General features: G+C 44.1%; 7 protein-coding genes across 7 annotated transcripts; 3 read left to right on the top strand and 4 right to left on the bottom strand.

Annotated features, from left to right (window-relative positions):
- Positions 1 to 640: 640 nt before the first annotated feature.
- Positions 641 to 2,400, bottom strand: H6S33_012812 (uncharacterized protein; the record flags this gene model as incomplete). The annotated part of the gene is made up of 5 exons (XM_044844153.1): positions 641 to 1,045; positions 1,108 to 1,264; positions 1,319 to 1,651; positions 1,717 to 2,242; positions 2,319 to 2,400. 5 exons carry the CDS (start codon positions 2,398 to 2,400, stop codon positions 641 to 643), a joined length of 1,503 nt encoding a protein of 500 aa, XP_044694521.1.
- Positions 2,401 to 3,694: 1,294 nt separating this feature from the next.
- H6S33_012813 (uncharacterized protein) lies at positions 3,695 to 6,131 on the bottom strand (the record flags this gene model as incomplete). The annotated part of the gene is made up of 8 exons (XM_044844154.1): positions 3,695 to 4,155; positions 4,209 to 4,398; positions 4,564 to 5,511; positions 5,573 to 5,630; positions 5,685 to 5,764; positions 5,823 to 5,895; positions 5,951 to 5,967; positions 6,066 to 6,131. The coding sequence occupies 8 exons, from the start codon at positions 6,129 to 6,131 to the stop codon at positions 3,695 to 3,697; spliced, it is 1,893 nt and encodes a 630-aa protein (XP_044694522.1).
- A 4,217-nt stretch (positions 6,132 to 10,348) lies between these two features.
- H6S33_012814 (uncharacterized protein) lies at positions 10,349 to 11,175 on the top strand (the record flags this gene model as incomplete). The annotated part of the gene is made up of 5 exons (XM_044844155.1): positions 10,349 to 10,496; positions 10,581 to 10,646; positions 10,706 to 10,809; positions 10,879 to 11,083; positions 11,141 to 11,175. 5 exons carry the CDS (start codon positions 10,349 to 10,351, stop codon positions 11,173 to 11,175), a joined length of 558 nt encoding a protein of 185 aa, XP_044694523.1.
- A 1,165-nt stretch (positions 11,176 to 12,340) lies between these two features.
- Positions 12,341 to 13,727, top strand: H6S33_012815 (uncharacterized protein; the record flags this gene model as incomplete). Its single annotated transcript, XM_044844156.1, has 9 exons — positions 12,341 to 12,439; positions 12,509 to 12,544; positions 12,597 to 12,729; positions 12,818 to 12,910; positions 12,964 to 13,020; positions 13,070 to 13,393; positions 13,452 to 13,566; positions 13,625 to 13,645; positions 13,703 to 13,727. The coding sequence occupies 9 exons, from the start codon at positions 12,341 to 12,343 to the stop codon at positions 13,725 to 13,727; spliced, it is 903 nt and encodes a 300-aa protein (XP_044694524.1).
- Positions 13,728 to 14,281: 554 nt separating this feature from the next.
- Positions 14,282 to 14,772, top strand: H6S33_012816 (uncharacterized protein; the record flags this gene model as incomplete). The annotated part of the gene is made up of 2 exons (XM_044844157.1): positions 14,282 to 14,374; positions 14,434 to 14,772. 2 exons carry the CDS (start codon positions 14,282 to 14,284, stop codon positions 14,770 to 14,772), a joined length of 432 nt encoding a protein of 143 aa, XP_044694525.1.
- Positions 14,773 to 15,092: 320 nt separating this feature from the next.
- Positions 15,093 to 17,226, bottom strand: H6S33_012817 (uncharacterized protein; the record flags this gene model as incomplete). Its single annotated transcript, XM_044844158.1, has 3 exons — positions 15,093 to 15,310; positions 15,370 to 15,781; positions 15,838 to 17,226. 3 exons carry the CDS (start codon positions 17,224 to 17,226, stop codon positions 15,093 to 15,095), a joined length of 2,019 nt encoding a protein of 672 aa, XP_044694526.1.
- A 1,239-nt stretch (positions 17,227 to 18,465) lies between these two features.
- H6S33_012818 (uncharacterized protein) lies at positions 18,466 to 20,203 on the bottom strand (the record flags this gene model as incomplete). The annotated part of the gene is made up of 6 exons (XM_044844159.1): positions 18,466 to 18,553; positions 18,607 to 18,946; positions 19,007 to 19,377; positions 19,434 to 19,806; positions 19,862 to 19,876; positions 19,936 to 20,203. The coding sequence occupies 6 exons, from the start codon at positions 20,201 to 20,203 to the stop codon at positions 18,466 to 18,468; spliced, it is 1,455 nt and encodes a 484-aa protein (XP_044694527.1).
- Between the last annotated feature and the right edge of the window lie 2,040 nt (positions 20,204 to 22,243).

Consider the following 22,243-nt stretch of genomic DNA (forward strand, 5'->3'; position numbering starts at 1 on the left):
CCAAGGGATCGTTCCGCAGAGCCGCCATCTTCTAGAATGAAAGTTTACAATTCTGCGACTTGAAGAATACCACACTTTATATTTTTCTTAACACCTGCTTAACCTTTAAACCTTCAGCTGAACACTAAATCAGGAAACCGCATACACTGGGCGATTATACAGAATACGGATAAAGTGAGTTCGGTGTAAATCCTGGCGGAATAGATAAAATCACTATAATTTCAAACTGCTTGCCACAAAAAAAAAATAGATTGTACCTCATCAATCATGTCCATGCTAGCAGAATGAAATCAAGACACCACCGAATACCAATGACCAATGAGATAAGAACGAAGAGAAAATAGATGCAAAAACGACACAAGAGAATCCAGACCCTAAAAGAAGAGAAGAGAAAAGAGAAATAAGCGAGGAAACCAATGGTTCCCACATGTTATTATCACGCTTTATGAAATCGTGCTTTGATTCAGAAGTAGAAAAATCAGAATATAATACGAAGAAACAATCGAGATGTTTCAAGGTATCATTCCTAGCTCTATCCGGAGAAGAAAAATAAATGTTATTATTTCAGATCAACAGAGAATTTCCACCTAATTGCCGAATTAGTCTTACTATTATTCTCTTGAAAGCTCAGGAAGGGAATTTACTCTTCCGCCGCCAAGCTTTTAGCGGTGTAGTCAAGCAGGATCATGCGCCTACTCTTGACGTATGCCGTCTTGTCAAGCATATCATTTTTGGCGGTTGAAAGTTGATCTGTCGGCTTCTCAAAGAGCTCACTTAAATGTTCAACGGCCATTTCCAAATCTTTCTGATTATCCTCGAAGATGTAGGTGTGGTTGTTTCTTTCAAGGTAAAACGCAAAAGCATAGGTCCATTTTAGGGTTTGACGGCACTGTTGGAGAACTTTGGATGCTGCTTCAAGATATTGAACTTCGATCCATGACATTCCAGAAGAAGACTGGAGTGTTGTCATTTTCTTTTCCGTCTTAACATAAAGATCCTTGTCTAGCTTCGCTGAAAGATCGTGGTTGGCATAGCGATTGTAGTACTAATTATGGAGTTAGTCTATCACACTGGACCGCTAAAACCAAAGCACTAATTAGAGCTTACATGAAGATATCGCTCTAATGAAGCACGTGATTTTGCTTGTTGGTCACGGGCTTCCGAGCCGCTCTTTTCCTCAAATCGATTGCAGTTGTACCAGCTCGTTCCGTGTTCTGCCCAGGGCCCCATACAGACCCAACAAAATTCGTGCTTACATTTTCGACTGTATTTTGAGATTTGTTAGCTGTGAAGTGGCGTTGAGGTTCGATGAGCTCACCAGGTCATGTGATTACATCCTCCGTTCTTCTCAATCGTGGAGACACATTTGGGACACTCTTTAGTGTTTGCAGATATCCAGTTCGCAGTCTCCGAATCATCCTCACACTTCTTCAACCACTTTTTGACAAGTGCGCAGGGACAGGGCTGATGTTCGGAAAATCCGCACCCAAAGCAAAAATTATGGCCACATCGACAGTTGACAGACGGAACTATAGTGTGAAGCTGGACCGGTCGTATTGCGCAGTCCACAGCGTATTCGCAGTTGGGCGCTGGGCACCAACGTAGGTTGGGCTTATCATCTACATATGTCCTATTCAATAGCTCCTTATATCTATAACCTCGTGAGCCAATGTTCGACCCGAAAGCGTAGAAATAAGCTTCATGAAGTAAACGAACCTTTTATCTATCTCTACGGGAACCAATAGGTCTACCGTCTTTGAGTCCACTATCATGGAGCAACCCTCGGATGGGCACTGTATACGAGTTGCCTCCCCTTCGTCCTTTATTTTTGATTCCAGATACTGCCGGTAACAGTTCACACAATACCGATGGTTGCATCTCATCGCGTAAGTATCTAGCCCAACTTCATCGTCACAACAAATATCACACACGAAGCCCTGGACCGTCTCTAGCTTTGGTGGTGTGTCGTAACTTGGACCCAGACCAGCTTCTTCAAGTACTTCCTCACCACTGTCCATGTATTTCTCAATAAGGCGGTCCTTCTGCCATTTGAAGTGGCGTAACAAAATTGCGACCTGTTCCCCAGGTAGTCCGAGTATGCTTGCTACCTCCTCGACCTGGTTTTGCTGGCTCTTCCGAATTTGATCATCAGAGTATACTTTAAATTCAACCTCGTAGGACCTTTTCGTTGGTTTTTCCTCTTTCCCTTCATCAATGTATTCACCGCCATCTTCCTCATAATCTGTGCAACAAAAGGTTAAGTCAGCCCTGAGAGCCATAGTGATCTTATAACCCGAAAGCTATTATCCGTCGCATACCTAGCTCGCCTAAGCTATCCTCGTCGTCGTCACCGTACGCATCAGACATCTGGTCAGACATAAGCTCATCGTCGCTGGACATTGTATAGGACGCAGTGGGAGTCGATGGGCCGATAAGATTTAATCGTTTTGAGGCCGGGCTGGAGTCCGGTTCAGTCTGCTCTGCTGCCTTCCGTTTTTTAGCGGAGGCAACCGTTGTGATGACTAAATGGGCAGAGGCTCGTTGCTTGGATCTCTGGCCAAACAACGACACCACTTATATCTGCACGGAATAGCACGGAAGAAGTGGAAGGGAGGCACGTAGGAGGGGTAAGCGAGTAAGTAGTAAAACCGATGGGAAAGGGGGATGTTGAGAGAGAGTAATGAGGTGGAGATTCAGAAGTGAGGAGGGGTGTGTAAAGTGGATGGGATGAGATGGAAGAGGGGAAAAATCGGGGCACAAGGAGGAAGGGGGGGGGGGGGGGGGTAAGAGTAGATAGTAGAGTAATGAGGTTCGGATCCTGAAAGAGCACCGTACAGCAACGAGGAGGAGGAGGAGGAGCGACAGCAATTGCTACCTACACTTCTGGTTGTGGCTGTGGAGGCTGCAGCTGCAGCTGCCTACAACACACCTGGGCATTATGTGGCTTACGGTAGAATGACTCTGAACATGCATACATAGTACTGTAGACATGTGTTTAGCTAGGTACTCTGCATACCTACATGTACATACTATAGACGTTCGTTCCTGTGACTCATGTGAGTAGTAAGAAGTTACCAAGGGGCTTATATTTCCCAAGGTAGGGCAAACATGAGCATCCAACCAATATACTGCATTATCGTCATGAAACGTAATGTACAGAAAGAAATAAGGACTGAGGTAAAAATGGGGGGAAAAAAAGTGTTGTAGCCTCGCCATGGAATGTTTTCCAGACTCATCATCGACATTGGAAGCACTTGTGCAGGCGCTCTCTATTCAGGCCCTAACACCAAAGAAACGACACCTAACCCCGTACAAACAATAAATAGTATGAAAAGAAAAATTACATGTACAGATGCAGGAGTAATATCTAGCCCGAAGGGAATCTCGTCGATCACGAAGGATTGTAATAAAGTTGGGAATTGCACACTTGCCAACGTTTTGGTAAACTCCCCCAAAACTTGAAAGAAAAGACAGAATCCAAGACACTAGTAGTCAAAAATAAACAGAATGAAATGAGATAAAAACCACCCACGCCATATCCGATCCCAGAAAAGCATCCCATCAAATTAAGTGAGTATATGCTGCAAAATAAACAAAAGAACAAAACAAAGCTGAATCGATTCTACGAAATCAACTGAGTCGCGGTTTTAACTAAACAAAGGCGGGTGGCGAGTTGACGAATAGTGAATAGGTTTCATGGCAGGTACCGTGCCTTTTTTATATCAATTCCGCCTAGATGAGATGGATGATCATCCATCTCAGAAGCCCCACGCCGAAGGCCACGTGAAGAATTGGCTGGCGAGGAGTAGTTGCTTGCTTGGTCGTGAGTATTATTATTGTCCACATATGGGCCCATCATGTTGAGGTATGAGTTGTCTAAGGCAGATGCCGCTTCTCCGATCGGGTCTTCATCAATATCGTTAGGCGAGCGCCCATATATGGCAAGGTTAGGGGATTTAGAGGGTGAATGAGAGTATTTCAATGAGTTTGTCGGTTTAACCAATGGCCCGCCGTTATCATTGTCAGGTCCGTTGAAGCTCAACTGATGCGGGATTTGCCCCGTATTTTTGTTTACTTTAAGATGACTTAGGCATCTTTCCAGCAGTTTCAATAGTCCCTCTTTTGTGAAAGGTTTTGGCAAGACATCATTCATACCTAAAGAGTCAACCAATTTTTTCACTATAGTTCTGGGCGGAGTTCGAACTTACCATTGCTAAAATAAGACTGTATATCGTCACGTCGAATGTTCGATGTCATGGCGATGATAGGTGTATCTTTGTCAAATTGTCTGATTAATGCAGCTGCTGATACCCCGTCCAAAAGTGGCATGACAATATCCATGAGCACTAAATCATATTTATTGCTACCAAGCTTCTTTACGGCGCCTAACCCATCAGTCTGAATTGGTTGTCAGCTTTTCAATCATTGTAATAATGTAGCGAGAACATAAGGTCTTGATAATGACTGAAATAGTAAGAGCCTGTCTCGACTGAGAGCTTGATCTTCATAAAACCGTCAAGAAAAACCATCTATGATTGGTAGCAAAAGGTGGGAGAATCTGACCGCCATATCAACCCCGCACTGTGCAGTTTGAAGAAACTTGGTTCCAATCCGTGCGCATGTGGGATCATCTTCGACCAGCAGAACCCTGGGAGGGGTAGCCCAATTGGTGACGAATGATGAGCTCTTTTTACGACCGGCATTTGGTCTTGCAGATGAATTTAATGTCCCATTTTCGGGGTTAGGAGCAGTAATGGGAAATGTGATATTCCCCACCTGCCCACTCCCGTAAACATCGCTCATTCCAGATGACGCCCCTATGTTGTACATATGATTCCCGTCAGGCCCTACACTTTGGATACCTCCATTCTGCATTGAATTCGACCGATGGCCATTTTGTAGATGTCGACCCAGCTGACTATAATCTTCATAACCACCAACAGACTCTGGTTGGTTAGGCTGCCCAATATCACTCATGTTCTGTAAAGAGGAGTTTCCCTTTGTAATTTCCGCAAAACTGCTCATGAGTCTCTGCGCCTGTTGCAATGGAGTCGACGAGCCATTCTGGTCATTTGACGAAGTGGCCGGTGCACCGAACCCTGTGTTACCACCGGTAGGTGAAACAACCTCCGAATGTTCCCCATCCCGTTTCCCACCCACTCCTCTTAACTCTTTGATCTCTGCATCCATCTTCCACAGAAACTGTATCAGTTTGTGTAAATATGAATCATGTGAATGTATCATATGCTGATGGGCTTGAAGCATTTCCTTCGTATTTTGCAGCTCTCGCACGACTGCATGGTTCTCGCTGGTCAAGCTTTGTACCCTGGCATCCATTAAGCTCTGTGACTTTAGAAGATCCCGAACCTGGCTTTGTAGTACTTCAATTTGCTGCAAGCCAGCCTCATCACCCTGTGATTGCTGCTTCCGTGGAGCAGGTGCTTTCCTCCTAATGTTGTCAAGATTGTCTTTATTATGTTTCTGGAAGTCCGGATGTTTAAACTCCCAAGCCTATTTAAAGTTATAACCGATCCAGGACGCTCTTGTCAAAACACAAGGATATAATAAAAACCTGATGCTGATTTCCTCCACCCCCCGCATCGTAATTTCGAATCTTGTGAAAGTCATATCTGTCGAAATATCAGTGCTGTGCCTTGGTTATCCAACATAAAGTGGAGACCAACTTATTTAACTGTCTTACAAAACTAGCAAAATTGCAATGTTTAAAGTGGTTAGGCAGAATCTTTTTCGTGAAATCGTTCGTCTGTCCATAAAAACTGTTAGAGAAGCGTTCTAAAAAGTTCCGGGTGGCCATGTCACACATCAACCACAATAAAGCTATCGCCAGTCTCATTCCATCTAACTATATCCTTGTGCGAAGGGTCCTCAAGCATCCTGGGGGAAACGGTCTCATTAAGGTGTGCTCAAGCAATTGGAGGTCGAGACGTACTTGAAGAGTTTCCGGACCTAATAAATGAATTTATTAGAATACATCGTCTCGCTAGGATATGTACTAACATCCGCATTTACGATAGGAACAATCGCGGGAATTTTCCAAAACTCACAAAATCGCTACTGTTGGAAGATGCTCCTATCCCTCCGTCACCGCCGGCGGAATTGGCAGCATCCATTATAATGTATTTTGTGCGAGGAATGCCGGGAGGAAAGGTTCAAATCAGGGAGCTCAAAGTTTCTCCAAGAATCGACGAACTTAACGTCGAAGGGAGCTTGGTATTACACAGAGGTGCAGTGCCACAGAGCTGTAGTAGTAAAAATAAAAATCCAGAAGTCCGAATGAGGTAGTTATTGAGGATGTGAGTGATGACACAGGGAACAGGATCCCATCACAGCCTGTAAGTGGAGCAGAGGCGAATGGTGGGAGGAGAAAGGGTCGAGAACGAGTTACAGAAGGTTGAGGTAAACGATATTTGGGTCGGACGTAGTCTAGTAAGGTTTCTCTGGGGTGGGGGTAGGGTAAGAGAAAAGAGAAGCAGCAAGGAGGCGTCCGGTGGGGTGGGAAAGGAGACGGGTGGGTGTGTTGAAATAAGCCCAGGATGGGCGACAGAAGCGAAAGATACAGAGCGAGAGAGAGGAAGCCCAAGCCGCTAGTAAGAGCCAATACCAGTGCCAAGTACAAGTAGAGTACCTACTGTAGGTACACTATGTACATGTATGTAGTGGAGAGTTGCTAGAAATGATACCTATTCTGCTCTTTTTAATGACAAACATGGGCGTTCCTCACATGCAGTGGTATGAGCTGCAGAGTGGTACAGGCAGGTATTAGGTTGGTGCTAAGTACAGTTGGTTGTGTATTTTATCCTGGGCAGGAGAAAGAGGAGTAGGTACATGTACCTACACAACCTACAGATGCCTTCTTCTGCTGTGATTTCTGCTAAAGCCCATACACATGTAATGTGCTCTAGATGCCCCCCGATTAGGACTCGAGCGCCATGCCACCATAGAAGAAACATTATAGAGATCGTGAGGGCATGTTCTAATCATCTGGTTGGTCCACTTCGTATGATCCTAGGGAACTTATCATCTCAAATGTCGCGCCCCGGGATTTAAAAGACCAGACCGGGAACAGTCTCAGGGTATTCTGTTGCTATATGCAAGCCTACCGGTAGGATCATAATGTATTTACATGCACGGCCTTAACTACATGTAGAGCATTTAGTTGGATACATGTAGTACAGGTAGCCTTGCTTGGAACACGATGAAAACCACTGTGTAAAGAAAGAACTTAGAGTACTGTGTACATATTCGTCAAGAATTTCTATAAGTTGAAATACCGATATTCCACAGTATTGAGGAAATGGTGCGTATCATCGTCTCCAGTGTTCTTCCACTCTAGGTCTTCCGCTTGGACTCGTGCACAGACAGCATATCCCGCTGTGTTGGGTTTCTTTTTGCAACCCTTGCCTGCCTACCCGCCTAGGGTATCCACGAGACGAGGAAAAAAGAAACCATGGGAACATCGAGATGTGTTGAGCATTTATTCACCATACATCTTACAATTTACAGATTCTTTCTTGTCGAAAGCGTAGACCAAGGCAGGTGAAAAAAGTAACAATCATATCAAGCGCAAAACAATCTAATCGTAAGTGGGTCTTTTTGAGTGTTTTCATGTAGGTACTGTGCGAGCAGATACCATGTTCCAAGCTCGCAAAGTAAGACCTACGATATGAATCTCCGCGGTGTAGGCGCTACAGAACTTGTTGGATCGTTAGCCCATGACGGGAGCGGACCAAGTTGATCTATTGCCCCGGCTTCGTCCATCCCTTCCGTAAGTGTATGTACGCGACTCCTCAGGTCGCCGGCGGGTCCGATTCTGTAAGCAATTTCCCGTTCCATCAGCCGCCACTACAGTTGCAACTCGATATGCCGGATTGCCAAGATTCTAAGGATTTCGTACGGGATAGCAAAAAATCCGGGATAGCAAATTGATTTTGCAGTAGGAAAAATAATATTCTCAGAGGATCTCGTACGGGACAGCAAGGGATCCGGTGTATTGAGTTCCGGCATATCGAGTTGCGACTGTATTCAGATACGGCATGTTCCAGTCCCAAGTGGGTATAGGGTCATGTGACCTCTTATCGATAACTGCCATGTCAATGATGGTGGCTAATTGTTGACAGGATCAGCCACTGACTGATCTGGGTACCTACATGTACATTGGCCCAGACTGTAGGTACATACCTCTACTTCAGGGGCTAGATGCCTGAATCTATGGTACTCCTTACATCTAGATTTAGGGCCTGTTCGGTTGACACAGAAGTCCATAGATTAGGCTCAATAAAACAATTACCTCCAGAGGTGTTTTTTTTAGTCTAATCCAGGATTTTTGTGTCAACCGAACAGGCCCTTACTATTCTACGTGCTGTACTCAGGACTACATGTACCTACATGTTATGGCGCCCAGCGTCTGAAACCCACACCTCGCTCTGGTACTTGTGTATAAACTGCAAATTCCTAAGTAATTACAGTCGGATCTCCTTATAAGGGTAGCCTATATAAGGGTTCTCGCCTTATAGGGGTGCGAGTTGGCGGGCTATTTATTTTAGTATGTAAAATTAAGGGTAAATGACAGAATAACCTCTATCCCTTGGACGGATGAAAGTTGTCAAATTCGCGACCACACTCTTTCAGCTATCACTAGCCTAATATAGCAATTGTTGGAAATTCTTGATTGGTTCTGTTGTTGTTGCCAACCGTAAAAAGCAAGATAATTCCCTTACCAAGTGGTGCACGGTCCAGGTCGCGAATTTGACAACTTTGATCCGTCCAAGGGATAAAGATACCGTAAGGATAGAGGAGTTTCGATTGTATGCATTACCCTTATAGAAAATGTAGGATTAGGGGTTAATAAGGCCAATGACGGGGTAGTATTTTTTTTCTATGCCCGCTTCCCAAACAGTTCAATCAACCAAGAACCTTCAGATGTAATGAATCAGTGCTCTATTCCAACCAGCGCCGCCCCATCAGCAAAAAAAAAAAAAAAAAAATCACCGCTCCCCTTCTCTCCCCTCAACTCCACCATCCTAACCCTAACCCTCAACATCATAAGGGTTCCTTCCTTATAAGAGTACGACTTCGCGCCACTTTTGTACCCTTATCCCTTCGTCTGGCAAAAAATGCTGACCCCCTTAGAAAAAGCAAATTCTTCTGTGGCTTTACTAACAGATCTTGTTATCTCTCTTATCAAATAATAGATCTCCCATACAAATTTCATTCCTCTATTATAGGGTGGTCAGCATTGCCAGACTAAGGGATAGGGAGATCCGACTGTACCACGACTCAAATAATTATAATTGAAACAAAATCTATTTTCTCATGAAGTCAATCTGCCCCCAAGGGAATATAGTTCTTTTTTTCCTCCCTAAAAATATGACTTGCTTCTGAGGAGCTGCTAACTTCAATATTAACTGAATTCTAGTGTTCTCGGCGCCGAGACTCTGATTCATAGAGTTAATCAGGTGTGGGTGTTAGGCTCCGCCATATATATCCGCAGAATCTCAGGAATAGAAACGAACTGGGCTGGAATACTTACTCATTGGTCAAGACAACAAAAAGTTACGCTTTGGGTCAGTCGGATTGAGGCCCAACAAGCATTTGACCAATCTGAAGCCCAATATTCCAGTCCAGTTCGTTTCGTTATTCCTGAGATTTTGCGGTACACGTACCTACACATACTCTCTAGAGTATATGTAAGTACAGTTAGACCAGCTTACCCATCAGCGAGCGCGGCCCATCACCGAGCGTTGCCCGCTATTTTGCCTGCTGCAACGGTTGCTACTCACCAAATTTTGGCTGGACGCTCGCTGAGGGGCCGCGCTCGCTGATGGGCAAGCTGGTCTACTACACTACATTTATCTAGTACATACACACTAGGGGTGTGCCAACTCGCGACCGCGAGTTGTACGTTGAATTATGGGTATCAAATAAAATTTAATTCTCCCTCTACAATCATGAGGGGCCTTCGGTCCCATCCTCCTCCTCTCGTGAGTGCTCAGTACTTTGATGTGTCGTGCTGACTAATCAACATCCCTGCACTCAGCAGCCAATCAGACCGTTCCAATAATAGAAAAAATAGAGACAGTACATTATAGACATCTATGTAGATGTAGGTACATGTACTGACCTAGAGTACTCCGGTGCCTCGAGTACCTGAGTGCATGTATATGTAGCTGTTGTAGATTATACCTTGTTGTCAAGTGAGGAATTAAACATACATGTAGTCAAACCAAGGTGGTGTATACATATATGTAGTGTGTAAATCAAGGCCTAAGGCTAAGATAACATATTTGTCAACCATCCCTTCCGCCCATCATAAAACACAGCCATCAACATGTCCCCCAGATTTATTTTCCGCAATGCATCTCCACAATTCTTTCAAAGAACCTTCTCAGCAGCACGTTCTTTCCATGTTTCTGCGAGTACTTTCATTAAAGTGAACGACAGCATCCCTGAAATTGAGGTCATGGAAGATTCCCCAGGTACGATAAATAAACTTCCTCAATCATTAATACCACTACTACATACCTGATAAGACATCAGTGATTAATGGTTTTGTGCTACAGGTAACAAAATATCAATCGGAAAAGAGCTCAAGGGAAAGAAGGCAATTCTACTCGGGGTTCCTGCTGGTACATTCCTTCGGCCCAAATCGAGAAATTTTATGGCGAGAAATAACTGTGTTTTACAGCCTTCTCACCCGGGTGCAGTACGTCGCATATACCTGGGTATATCTCGGCGGATCGCAAGATCCCGATCTATGTTATTGCCGTTAACGATCCTTTCGTTACAAAGGTAAAGGCCTATGCCCTGAGGCTTAGAGCTTTATGAGATAGTGGAAAGCTCACATGAAATCATACGCAGGCATGGGGTGAATCTTTACAAGGTAGTAAAGAGGCTGGAATTCGGTTTTTGGCAGACCCTGCCTTGAAACTTACAAATGCATTGGATTTAGCCTTTGACGGGACAGCAATATTCGGCGGTCCTAGAAGTAAAAGGTATGCTTTAATAGTGGATGATGGCAAGGTCTTGAAGACATTCATTGAGCCTGATAACACTGGAATCAAAGGTAACACGTTCGAAATATTAAATGATTTCTATCTGCCGATTGCTGACTTAATGACAGTGTCTGCCGCTGAGAACGTTTTACGGGAGTGGTAGTAATTGCGTAAATTAAGAATGCTCTGATGCTCTTACTTTCATTTTTAAAAACAAGTAAACTCAAACAGCCCAGGCTTCTTCTTCTCCCTTTTTTCTCTTCAAGCCCCAGCATAATTCATTCACCGATTCGCTTCCCCTTTCACAATCGCCTTTCGGAGATATGGAATTGGCTTAGTAGTCGAGCAAGACTTTGCTCACTGTGTGCCTCAAACCACCGGAATACGTGTGCTTACCTACGGTCGTGAAAAATGGAGTCTTGCAATTTTAAACCGTGATGATCTGGTGTTTTGAAGAATTCCTGGGAGGTAAAATACATTGGGATCAGACAGTGGTTTTATGAGTAATATTAACGTCTTATTCCCGTTTAATGAGATGTTTCCAGCCTTGTATAATCTTCCCTGAGGTTGAAATACCTTGGTTTGAACTCCTGAGTTGCGCTTGATTATCAAGAAACGTGCGTATTAATAGCTGTAATTCTAAATGGGAAGAATCAGAGAGCTGACCTCTTCTAAAAGAATCATAACTACAAATAATCTAGGAGCTTGAAAATAAGGTCACTTATATGTACACGCGTGTATGCACGTATTCGTATGTGTTTGTGTGAATAAATTCGCATAACTTACTATTTTTTGAGACCTTGAATTTTGGCGGAGTAGCCACTTGTCGCGCGGGGTACAATCAAGCGAAACCGCACCCGCGGAAACGTGAAGACAAGAAGAAGGAGGAGGAGGAGAAGAAGAAGGAGAAAAGGAAGAGACAAAGAACTCTACAGACATAAAAACGATATAGGATAAAAGAGCAACGATAACCTTGGCGAGCTTTACTTTACTTGTGGTTGTTGTCTTGCCTCTTGCAACTCTAGAAAAAAAAAAACTCAACGTTTCCCCCACGAAATTCTCCGTCACCGCCTTTTCACTTCAACTTTCGCCCAACGTCACGTTGCATCTCGCCGCATCTTAGTGACTTTACGATCTCCCTCACTAACAAACTTCCTTACTCCACGATTTTCTACTTATCTCAGTAGGCATTCTACCATCTTAATTCCGGCATTCCTGCTTACCGGATTTCGAACGCAGCATTAGTAAAAAGGAACAGCTTAGTTCCTTGGAAAACCCAACCCGGATCTCCACAAATACCAGTTTAGTAAAAAGCTTGGTCAATTCCTATGGCCGACCATGAACCGCTTCAGGAGATCGAATACGAGGGTCTTCAAGGCGGAAGTCTGGCTTCGAACCTCGTCGCCGGCGCCTTTGCTGGAATAATGGTTTATATACCCTTTATACCAACTTGATTGGATTCTGTCTGGGGCTGACGAATACCTATCTACTCTCAGGAACATGTTGTTATGTATCCTGTGGATGCCATAAAGGTTTACCAGCAAACTTCAAGATCTGTTGCGGCAAGGGTTAACTAGTGTTCAGACCCGAATGCAGATCGTCAACCCCACACCAGCAGCGATGTATTCAGGTATCACAAACGCTGTTGCTCAAATATCATCTACAGAAGGCGTCCGTTCACTATGGAGAGGGATTGCGAGCGTTGCGTTGGGTGCTGGTACGTACACGTCGTTTACATGTCGAGTTTGGGTTATGAGCACAGTGAGAGTTTAATAAGGAACGCCTATAACCGGGTTTTCTCGCAGGTCCTGCTCATGCAGTTTATTTCGGAACATACGAGGCAGTTAAGCAAAAGCTTGGCGGTAATGATGGATCGGAACACCATCCATTCGCAGTTGGTATAGTACCGGTGGCTATCCCTTGCTCGCGCTGTGCTGATTATAAGTAACAGCCACTGCCGGAGCTTGTGCCACAATTGCCAGTGATGCTTTGATGAATCCCTTTGATGGTGAGATATTCCAGTCATTGGATTATACCTTCGCTAAAATGGGGCACAGTCATCAAGCAGCGCATGCAGGTTCACGGATCAACATACGAGTCAATCACCGAATGCGCTCGTACTGTATATCGCAATGAAGGGTTTCGAGCGTTTTACATCTCATATCCGACAACTCTTGCAATGACCATCCCATTCACTGCAATTCAATTCACGGTATACGAAAGCTTATCTAAGGTGTTGAATCCCGTTAAAAGATATGATCCCTTTTCGCACTGTGTGGCTGGTGGAATGGCAGGCGCCGTAGCTGCAGCGATGACCACTCCTTTGGATGTTATCAAGACCTTATTGCAGACCAGGGGAACTTCGACCGATATGCGGATACGTAATTGTGGGCAAACCTACACTTAAACTGGCGTTATAAAGAGTCTGACATGTTGTAGGTGATGGTCTTGTCAACGCCGCAAAGATTATTTACGAAAGGGAGGGGATGAAGGGATTTGCCAGAGGATTAAGGCCTCGCATTGTCACCACTATGCCTAGCACAGCCATTTGTTGGTATGTTTGAAACACCTCCAACCCACGATTTATCACTAGAAAATTAACATCTTGACAGGACATCGTATGAAATGGCCAAGTATAAATTTCGGTTCCCTCTAGTTTTGTGCGCCATTACTAATAACTTAATTTATAGATACTATCTTCTCCGCAACAATTAATTTGTCTTGTCCAATAAGAATGTATAGCGTTAAAAATCCTCGTTCGACGAATTCTTACTTGTCCTTGGTTAGGACCATAGCTGCTCTTTTCAATCATCATAAATTTAGAAGCGGGTAAACTTTTGCCGGGTCGGTGTGAATCAAGTGGAAACCCTTTTTTTTCTTTTTCTTTTCTTGCATTTATACAGGTTTGAACTTATTAGGGGAATTTACCATGAATGATTTGTAGTCTTATGGCCCATGTAAATATGCAATTTTAGGGTTAGGAGAGTACAAAAAAACTATTATTAGATTGAGTCCAAATAATCAATAGCTACATGTACCTATAAGATTGCCATCAAGTTAAGCCTTCGCTGATTGGATAGGAATGCCATCGAAGTAACTAAACTATAACTGCATATAATTACATCCTTATTCGGCTAAGTCGATATCGAGAAAGTGCCGTGGGCGCCCCACTAGTGCATCAACTTAATTTCAACCTCACGTCCTGTCCGATTTCTCACACTGCTATTTGATCTCGAAACCTCACCAAAACCAATCATAATCCTCCTACGATGCCGGTTGGTGTTGTCGTTTCGTGCGGACGGGCTTTAAAGACCATCAGGGTACGCGTGTCTACGCTACAATGGGAGAAGCATATTCGAAAGGTCAGATATCTACATCTAATCTTTCTCCCACACACTGCAATGCTAATAATTTTGTACAGGATTATGTACGACCAAAAATCCTCCTCGTCCATGATGAATATCAAGCATGCACTGAAGGCGACGTCGTTCGTGTCGAGCCCGAAACCTCTTCGAAAATGAAAAAACACATGGTTGCCGAGATTATCTCGCCGGTTCTAACGGCTGAACCCCGAAAGCCAGTTGAGACACACGAGCAATGGCTTGCTAGGATGAAGGAAAAGCGAGCTGCGAAAGAGGAAAGGAGGGTTGCAGCGAAGCCTTGGTTATGGGAAAATTCTCTTGTCTTGAAGGAACTAAGACCAGAGAAATGGCTCGAGGCAAAGGAAAAATCTTCAAGTCTCAAACAAACAGGGGTTTAGGGCGACAGTCTACGGTGGGGGTCACTACCGACATGTAGGCACGGGGTCTTGTACAAATATCATGGGATAGAAACAGCTGCCTTGAGATGTCAGTGTCGCCGCTGAAACATCCAATCTATAACTATAACGCCCATTGCGGAATTTCACGAAAGACTTTTGGCATACTAGCGTAGCAACCAATAGGGCGCGTGCCAGTCCACTCATCATCTTTCAAAGACAGAAAATAATTGTACATTTTCAAATTCATGCCTTGAGTTCTTTCAAAAGTCCTGAAGTTCAGCTGAATTTCAACTAGTGGTCCCATGATAAGGAGTATCGTCTCACACTCGCTCTCCATACTTTTTTGACCAATCTTCAAACAATTGAAGTCCTTCTTTACTTACGCTGGGTCTTATCGAAGTAAGGCTGGCTTCAAAGTCTGAGAAGATTATCGGTCGAATGTCATCTTTCTGCATCTGAAGTAATGCCTCCCCGAGACTCCGTAATGGCCCCATAGCAGCATCCTTTGCCAATGCAGTCAAGTCTGAGCCGGAAAAGCCTTTATGTGGATGTAAGCCCAATGTCTCAAGTCATCGAGAATGCTGTTAACAAACTCACCGTCAGTAAGCCCAACAAGATGCTCCATTTCTTCGTGATTAAGTTTATATTTCTGATTGCTCAATAATCGTAAAAGTTGTTTTTCCCGCGTCAGTCCTTCCGGCAAAGGAATATACTGCCTACGAACGAACCTTCGCCTAGCAGCATCGTCAATCGCCCAAGGTAAGTTTGTAGCAGCCAATACTAAAACCCTTGAGGCATCTCCTATTTTAGTGTCATTCCCGGCGGCAGCTCTTGTTAAATCAGACCACTGGATCAAAAATTCCGTCTTGATTCGTCGGGTGGCCTCATGTTCACCGCTTCCATTCCTAGAAGAAAGAAGGGAATCTATCTCATCCACAAATATGATACTTGGTGCAAGTGCTTTGGCTAGAGCGAAGAGAGCTCGAACAAGCTTCTCCGACTCACCAAGCTGCAAGACCCATTTAGATAGCTGGCTTCCTATGTGAGGAATAAGGTAATGCTTACATATTTAGACGTCAAAGAAGATGCCGATATCGAGAAGAACGTGGACTTCGATTCTGTTGCAACAGCTCTGGCAATCATTGTTTTACCAGTGCCTGGAGGGCCGAACAGTAGCATCCCTCTCACAGGCTCCCTTAGGCCACTAAATAGGTCAGGTCTTAAGAATGGATAGACGACGGCCTCCTTCAAGGCTAGTTTTGCGGCGTCTAGTCCGGCAATGTCATCCCACTTGACCTCATCCCCCTGAATGACTATCTCATTGGCTACTTGTAAGGCAGCCTGCATATCGACCCCTTTACCAATCATCTTAAGTGCATTAGCTATTCGATTACCCTCTTCTGTTGCGGCGTCATCTTGGGATACAGTCTCTTGGGAAATATTCCCGGCACTATAAGTATCGTTATCTCTCTCGGGTATTTGGCCAAACTGCTGAGAGCTCGTTTGATGGAGATCATCTTTGAGAGTTGGCAGGTTTCGCTGGTTGTTCCGCTCGATTGGAGCTATCTTCGGAGTATGATGAACTGGCTGTCGGGGTAGAGGTGAATTCACGTTCGTTATCATTGAACGTTTAACGCTAGATTTAAAGAGGTTCGGTTCTGGCGTAGTGGTAGTAATGGGTACTGGGAGATCTAGGTCTACCTGATGGTAATGTTTGGAAGTGTGGACATCTCCCAAGCCCATAGGGAATTCATGAGATGAAGTCAAGGATCTACCTAGGGGACACTTATGTGGCGGAGGGGGTGGAGGCAAAGGACCAAAGGAGGATTGACCAGAATCTCCGAAAGGAACCATCGTATTATAAGAGTGGTGTTTTTCCTTGGGTGGTATAAGACTAGGCAGGCTACGCTGTTGATAGGATGTGATAGATGGGATATGTAGGCTGTTAGGAAGATCAGATGTTGATGCAGAAGCCCCATCATGATTTCTGGTATGGTGCACAGTGTCCGCTAATGGGACTGAAAGCGAACGAGCGAGGGATTCTCCCTCGGCTCGCGATAGAGAGTTCCAAGCAAGGGCAGCTGCTTTCACAGCTGTAACGCCCTCTGGTTTAGGTGAGATCTCACTTTTCCTTTCCTTTTTGGAAGATCGTAGGGTTGATAAAAACGTTCTTTTTTCTGGGCTAGGTGTTCGAGATAATCTTGAGACACCCACGAGGGGAATCGTTCTGGTCGAATGAAAGCTACGCGTAGAATGCACCCCAAGTGACGACGGAGAGATCGTAGTAGAAGCCCGAGGCGCATGTGGCCGCTCTGGTAGTGCCGGCGGGATAAGAGAAGGTGTTGCACATTCTGTGGGGTTTGTAGGTAAAGATTTAGTAGGATCAGTCCTCTCCAGATAGCCACCAGTATTTCTCATTTGATTATTCTCGATATTTGTTTTGCTCATCAACATTGTTTGCAAAACGTCAACCTTTTCCTGACAATGATCTTGCATTATTTTTAGCGAATGCAGGAGTGTTCGCTCAGTTTCGGTGCAAGGTCGATAGCCTGCAGTATTATGACCTCGGAGTTGAGAAAGACACTCGCGCCAACATCTCAGAGCCTCGTCGTCGTTTCCCTGGCTTTCGTAGTATACCTAACGCCTCGCCATCAATAGATACACAAGGAAAAGAGCTTGATTAAGCGGGGAAGTCTTTTGGGTAGATGGGATATTTACAGCCGTGGAACATATAAGGTGCGACTGGTCATACGTCTTCTGTAATGTAGAATATGCTTTGGCCTTCATGGCATGTAGTGAAAGGTTCTGATATTTCCGATGGCTAGTTTTGTATATGAAAGTATTGGTTTGGGGGGTAATATAGCAAAAGAGCTCCTTAAAGCCAGAGTAGGGATGAAGTAGAGTAGTGGGTGCTAGAAACTACATGTACTCTAGACGAATTTCATCATACATACTTCTAATTTTGGATCTGAGCCGGATTACTGGTTAGTACGTGCGTGTGTGGTTATATATGTAGAGTACCTACTCTCCTCTACTGGTGCCTTACCGTACCTACATGAGTACCTACATTTCTATTTATATGTACATATCTCATCCTAAACCGTAGCCAATCTTTCAAACGGAGATGAAACGCTGCACTCCTGACCATACTTAAGAGCATGCTCGGCTATAAAATTAGGTGTGGTAGAGGCCAGGGTTAGGTTTTAATGTCCGCTGTCGTTGTGGCGCTGAATATTTGGAGTAGGGCCAAGCCACGCCCAACTTTGCCAAGAACCACACTCTGTGGCTTGCTTGTGAAAGTCGTTTTGTAGTGCCATTCTCATGATGGCATCTGCAAGTAGTCTTCAACTCGCATTTTGGAAGCGTTTGCTTGTGTGCTCCTTGAAAATTTATTCGTGGAGTTAATAACCCATGTGTAACAGCATTGTTGAATCGATAACGCCCGAACTGGTCTCACCGTTCTAAGCTATTTCCCCCTCTTCTCTCTATCAATTTGAAGTTGCAAATATGGTTCGGCTACATAATTATCAAGTTTGTACTTAGAAATCGGGACAGTATCTACTCCTTCACATGCCCTCCATCCTGGGTCTGAAAAGAATGCTGAATAACTTTATCAGAGATGAGGACAAAGCAGAAAAAGTAAAAGAATAAAAAAACTAGAACAGGTGAACAGGTGAACACATTTTCCTAGGGTCATGTACTTGCATCCACTTGGGTCGATTTATCGGCTTGTTCAGAAATGGCAGTAAGCTCGCCGACAAAGGATTGACCCCAGAATGAGCTTATTTCTCCTTGTTAGTATGTAGTTGATAAGGCAGTGGCAAGAAAGCTCACCTTGTATACTTTGTAACATACTCATAAAGCTTTTTATGATTTGCCTCTCGCAGATCAGGAGGAAGTGTTATAGCCTCGTGTATAGCGTTTGCCAATTCCTCTGTGTTCCATGGGTTGACAACGATACTTCCGTTCAAACTTTGAGCTGCGCCAGTGAATTCGGAAAGAATCATGACTCCATGTCGTTTTTGCTGAGTCGCGATGTACTCGTAAGAAACGAGATTCATGCCGTCCCGAGTGGAGCTAACAAGACAAACATCGGAAACGGCGTAAAGGGAGATAAGTTCTTCAAAGTTGACGCTCTTGTGCATGAAGTGAATAGGCATAAATTCAACAGAGCCTTAGGTTGAAAGAGTTAGCACCTATTATGAAGGATTTCTACTTGGACGTTATATCCTACCGAATCGGCCGTTGATACGGCCCACAAGCTCGTTTACAACTGCTCGAAGATTTTGGTATTCTTCCACATCGCCTCTACTCGGGACGGCGACTTGAACAAGAACAACTTTCCCAATCCATTCCGGGTGCTCGGTCAAGAATACCTCCAATGCATGCAGTTTTTGAGGAACGCCCTTAATATAATCTAACCTATCGACGCCCACGATAAGTTTTACACCCTGGAATTTTTTTTCGAGTTGAGCAATTCTATCTTGGACTGATTGTTTTTGCAAGCCTTCAGTGAACTTGTCGGGATCTATGCCAATGGGGAAGGCGCCTACGGTTCGTAGTTTCCCTTTGAATTCTACCCCGTTTGGAGTGGTTGTCAACCCTCTAACAGAATCAGTATGGAGCATTCAGATATTGTGCGCTTGAGGTAGGAAACTTACAATATACGAGAGCAGGATGATAGGAAGTGTCTGGCGTAGTCAAAAGTATGAAAACCTAGCAAATCGCAATGCAAAACTCCTTCAAGAATTTCCTCCCTGACTGGCAAAATTCTATATATTTCACTGCTTGGGAATGGTGTATGCAGGAAAAAGCCAATCTTCACATTCTTGACCGACGTCCCGATCTCCTCCCTTAGCATAGCAGGGAGCAGCATCAAATGATAATCGTGGACCCATACTAGGTCGCCATCCTTAACAGACTTGGCGACAGCCTTGGCAAATAGTCTATTCGCATCTCTATAAGCGACCCACGCATTCTCATCGAAGCTGATTTCGCCGGGATGGTAGTGGAACAATGGCCAAAGAATGGAGTCTTTAAAAAAACTTATTAGGAACAGCTGTGATAGTACCAGTTGTGACTGACTTACTTGAAAATCCGTTATCTTGAGAAGTGTTAGTTACGGTGAAAGGTCAATAAAGATGTACAAAATGAAAAACTCACAATGTCGATCGGCCATCTCATCAGGAATCCAAATAGGTACCGCTTGATATTTTTCTTCCAGCTCTTTCGTGACCTTATCTACATCTCCCTCTGGGACCTCTAATCCTGGCCAGCCAAACCAGTGGAAAGTTGTGTCTTTGGTCATCCCAGACAGGCCACTGACCAGCCCCCCGGAGGACATGTTGTAGGAGTATTCACCATTGTCTTTTTTCTTTAGTGATATAGGCAATCGATTGCTCACCATAATCAGGTTTGATTGCGTAGCCATAGCGGTGTGGTGCTATATGAGATGACGTTTTACAAGTAGGTGTAGTTCCCTTGAGTGTTGCGGGGTGAATAATGACTGTTGCGGGTTGAATGATAAGACTCAACAGCTGCTTCAGTCGGAACGAGGAAACAGACTGATTCCCAAGAAGTAAATAAATATGTGAGAAGTGGAGAGAGGTGGGAGGGAGGAAAGATAAGTGAAGAGAATCAGGGAGGGGTAAATACGTCAGATATGTACACAGGTACCTAGATGGACGTACTACTTCCCTACTCTAACCATGAGGGTGTTCTACCGAAAGAGTGCAGCAAACAAATCTCTAAGCAAACAATACAACCGAAAACAGGGGTCTGAATTTTTGACTAGCGCGTGCTTTAGCTGTACATAGGCTATGCCATGCAGTGAAGTCGGGATTAAAATAGTATGTATGAGGCCTTACAAAAACCACATACGTCATGAGTATGTATACCTAAGGCGGAAATAAGTTTCCGCGAGAAAACTCGGCTGTAAAACAAAAGTACATGTAGTATTAAGTAGATAAGTAGGGGCTTTCAAGTATTAGTATTCTCAACTGGGTTAACACCCATGAGTAAGATGTAAAATTCGTCGAGTGCCGTCCACTTTCAGAATCATCACTGGCTCGCGACGTTACAAATATCAAATGAGATAAGATCGAGTGACACCTTGTGAAGCCTAACATACTCGGCTTGCTGAACATTGAACTGCAGATAGTCTACACCGGAGGACGAGTGATGTTTCATGACCACATAAATTCGTCATGGAGATAGAGCACACGTACACTTTCGCCATCCATTATACTCCATTCTGGAACACCCCGATATCACGATGTTTGGCTGAATATCGTGATATCGAATATTGTTCTAGTGGTAGCGTCCTAGCCACCTCGACATTTAGATCTGCTGTCCGCCCAATATTGCGAGAAAAAATATTGGGCTCAAACGTAAATAATTGAACTGACACTTTTAGAAATGGCTCAACTCACCAAATGCACACCCGTAACACCCAGCTTGTGGTTCCAGCCGAACATATTAATTGTAATAACGATATTCACAAATATAGTGGCTCAAAAGATCAAATATTTGTTTTTAGTTAAAATAGAGTCTATCTAACAATTTGCTGTTGTAAGGCAGTGCATTCTTCTTGTGATGGGTAAACAGTATCAGCACTAGAATCGATATGGAAGACTAAAGAATTAGAATTACATTCTTCGGTAGCTACAGTAGCAAAAAAGAGTGTGTTATTCGTGCCATAGAAATACCGTAGGAACGCCGCATTTTGCCAAGCTATGTTAATTCAAATTTATGTATTTATTTATAATTCATACTACTTCCACCCGAATCCGGGTATGGCATATAAAGAAAGAAAATCCAAGATCTGCAGCTACAAACATGGGTAAATGCAAAATAAACTAAAACAACCAGAATGCCAAATAGATATAGGAAATTCTATGTATATCTGTTACGGGCATGCCAAGCATTTTATGAGAATCAAGAGAAAGGCTAATAGACACTCCCCATACCCTCTAACACTGACGGGAACACCAAAATCAACTCTGATTCTGTAACGGGGGTCTCTTCTAAGAGAAATAGAATAGGATAGAATAGAGATGGCCGTGCAAGATAGACAATCAGGTTGCAGATTATTCAAAGATACTATCGCTAGAACTCAATAATCTTTAAGGGCTCTGCTACCGATAAGAACTTGGTTTTCTTTCTGATGAAGACTCGAGAGAACAGGACTGAAGAGCGAGAATGAACCTGAGTACTTATACTCCAAAGGCCTCTATTCTCTGCTCCTAACTCCTTACTAAGTTCCGGTGAAGCCTTTCCTCGGTCCGGGAAACAATACCACCGCTATCCGGCTTTTCTCTAAGCATCAGCAGGTGTTTCCGATACCCAAGGCAACTACCCTTAGTCAAAGCCTTTGGAACACCTGCAGCCTTGGTTGCCACACAACCGGGGCCTGCATGAATGAGCTGCCGATGAGGTGTAAGCATAATCGTTGCTGTAGAGCTTTCGCTTA

The sequence above is a fragment of the Morchella sextelata genome, assembly GCF_020137385.1.
Source record: "Morchella sextelata strain SCLS chromosome Unknown scls_9, whole genome shotgun sequence".
Classification (NCBI taxonomy): Eukaryota; Fungi; Ascomycota; class Pezizomycetes; order Pezizales; family Morchellaceae; genus Morchella; species Morchella sextelata.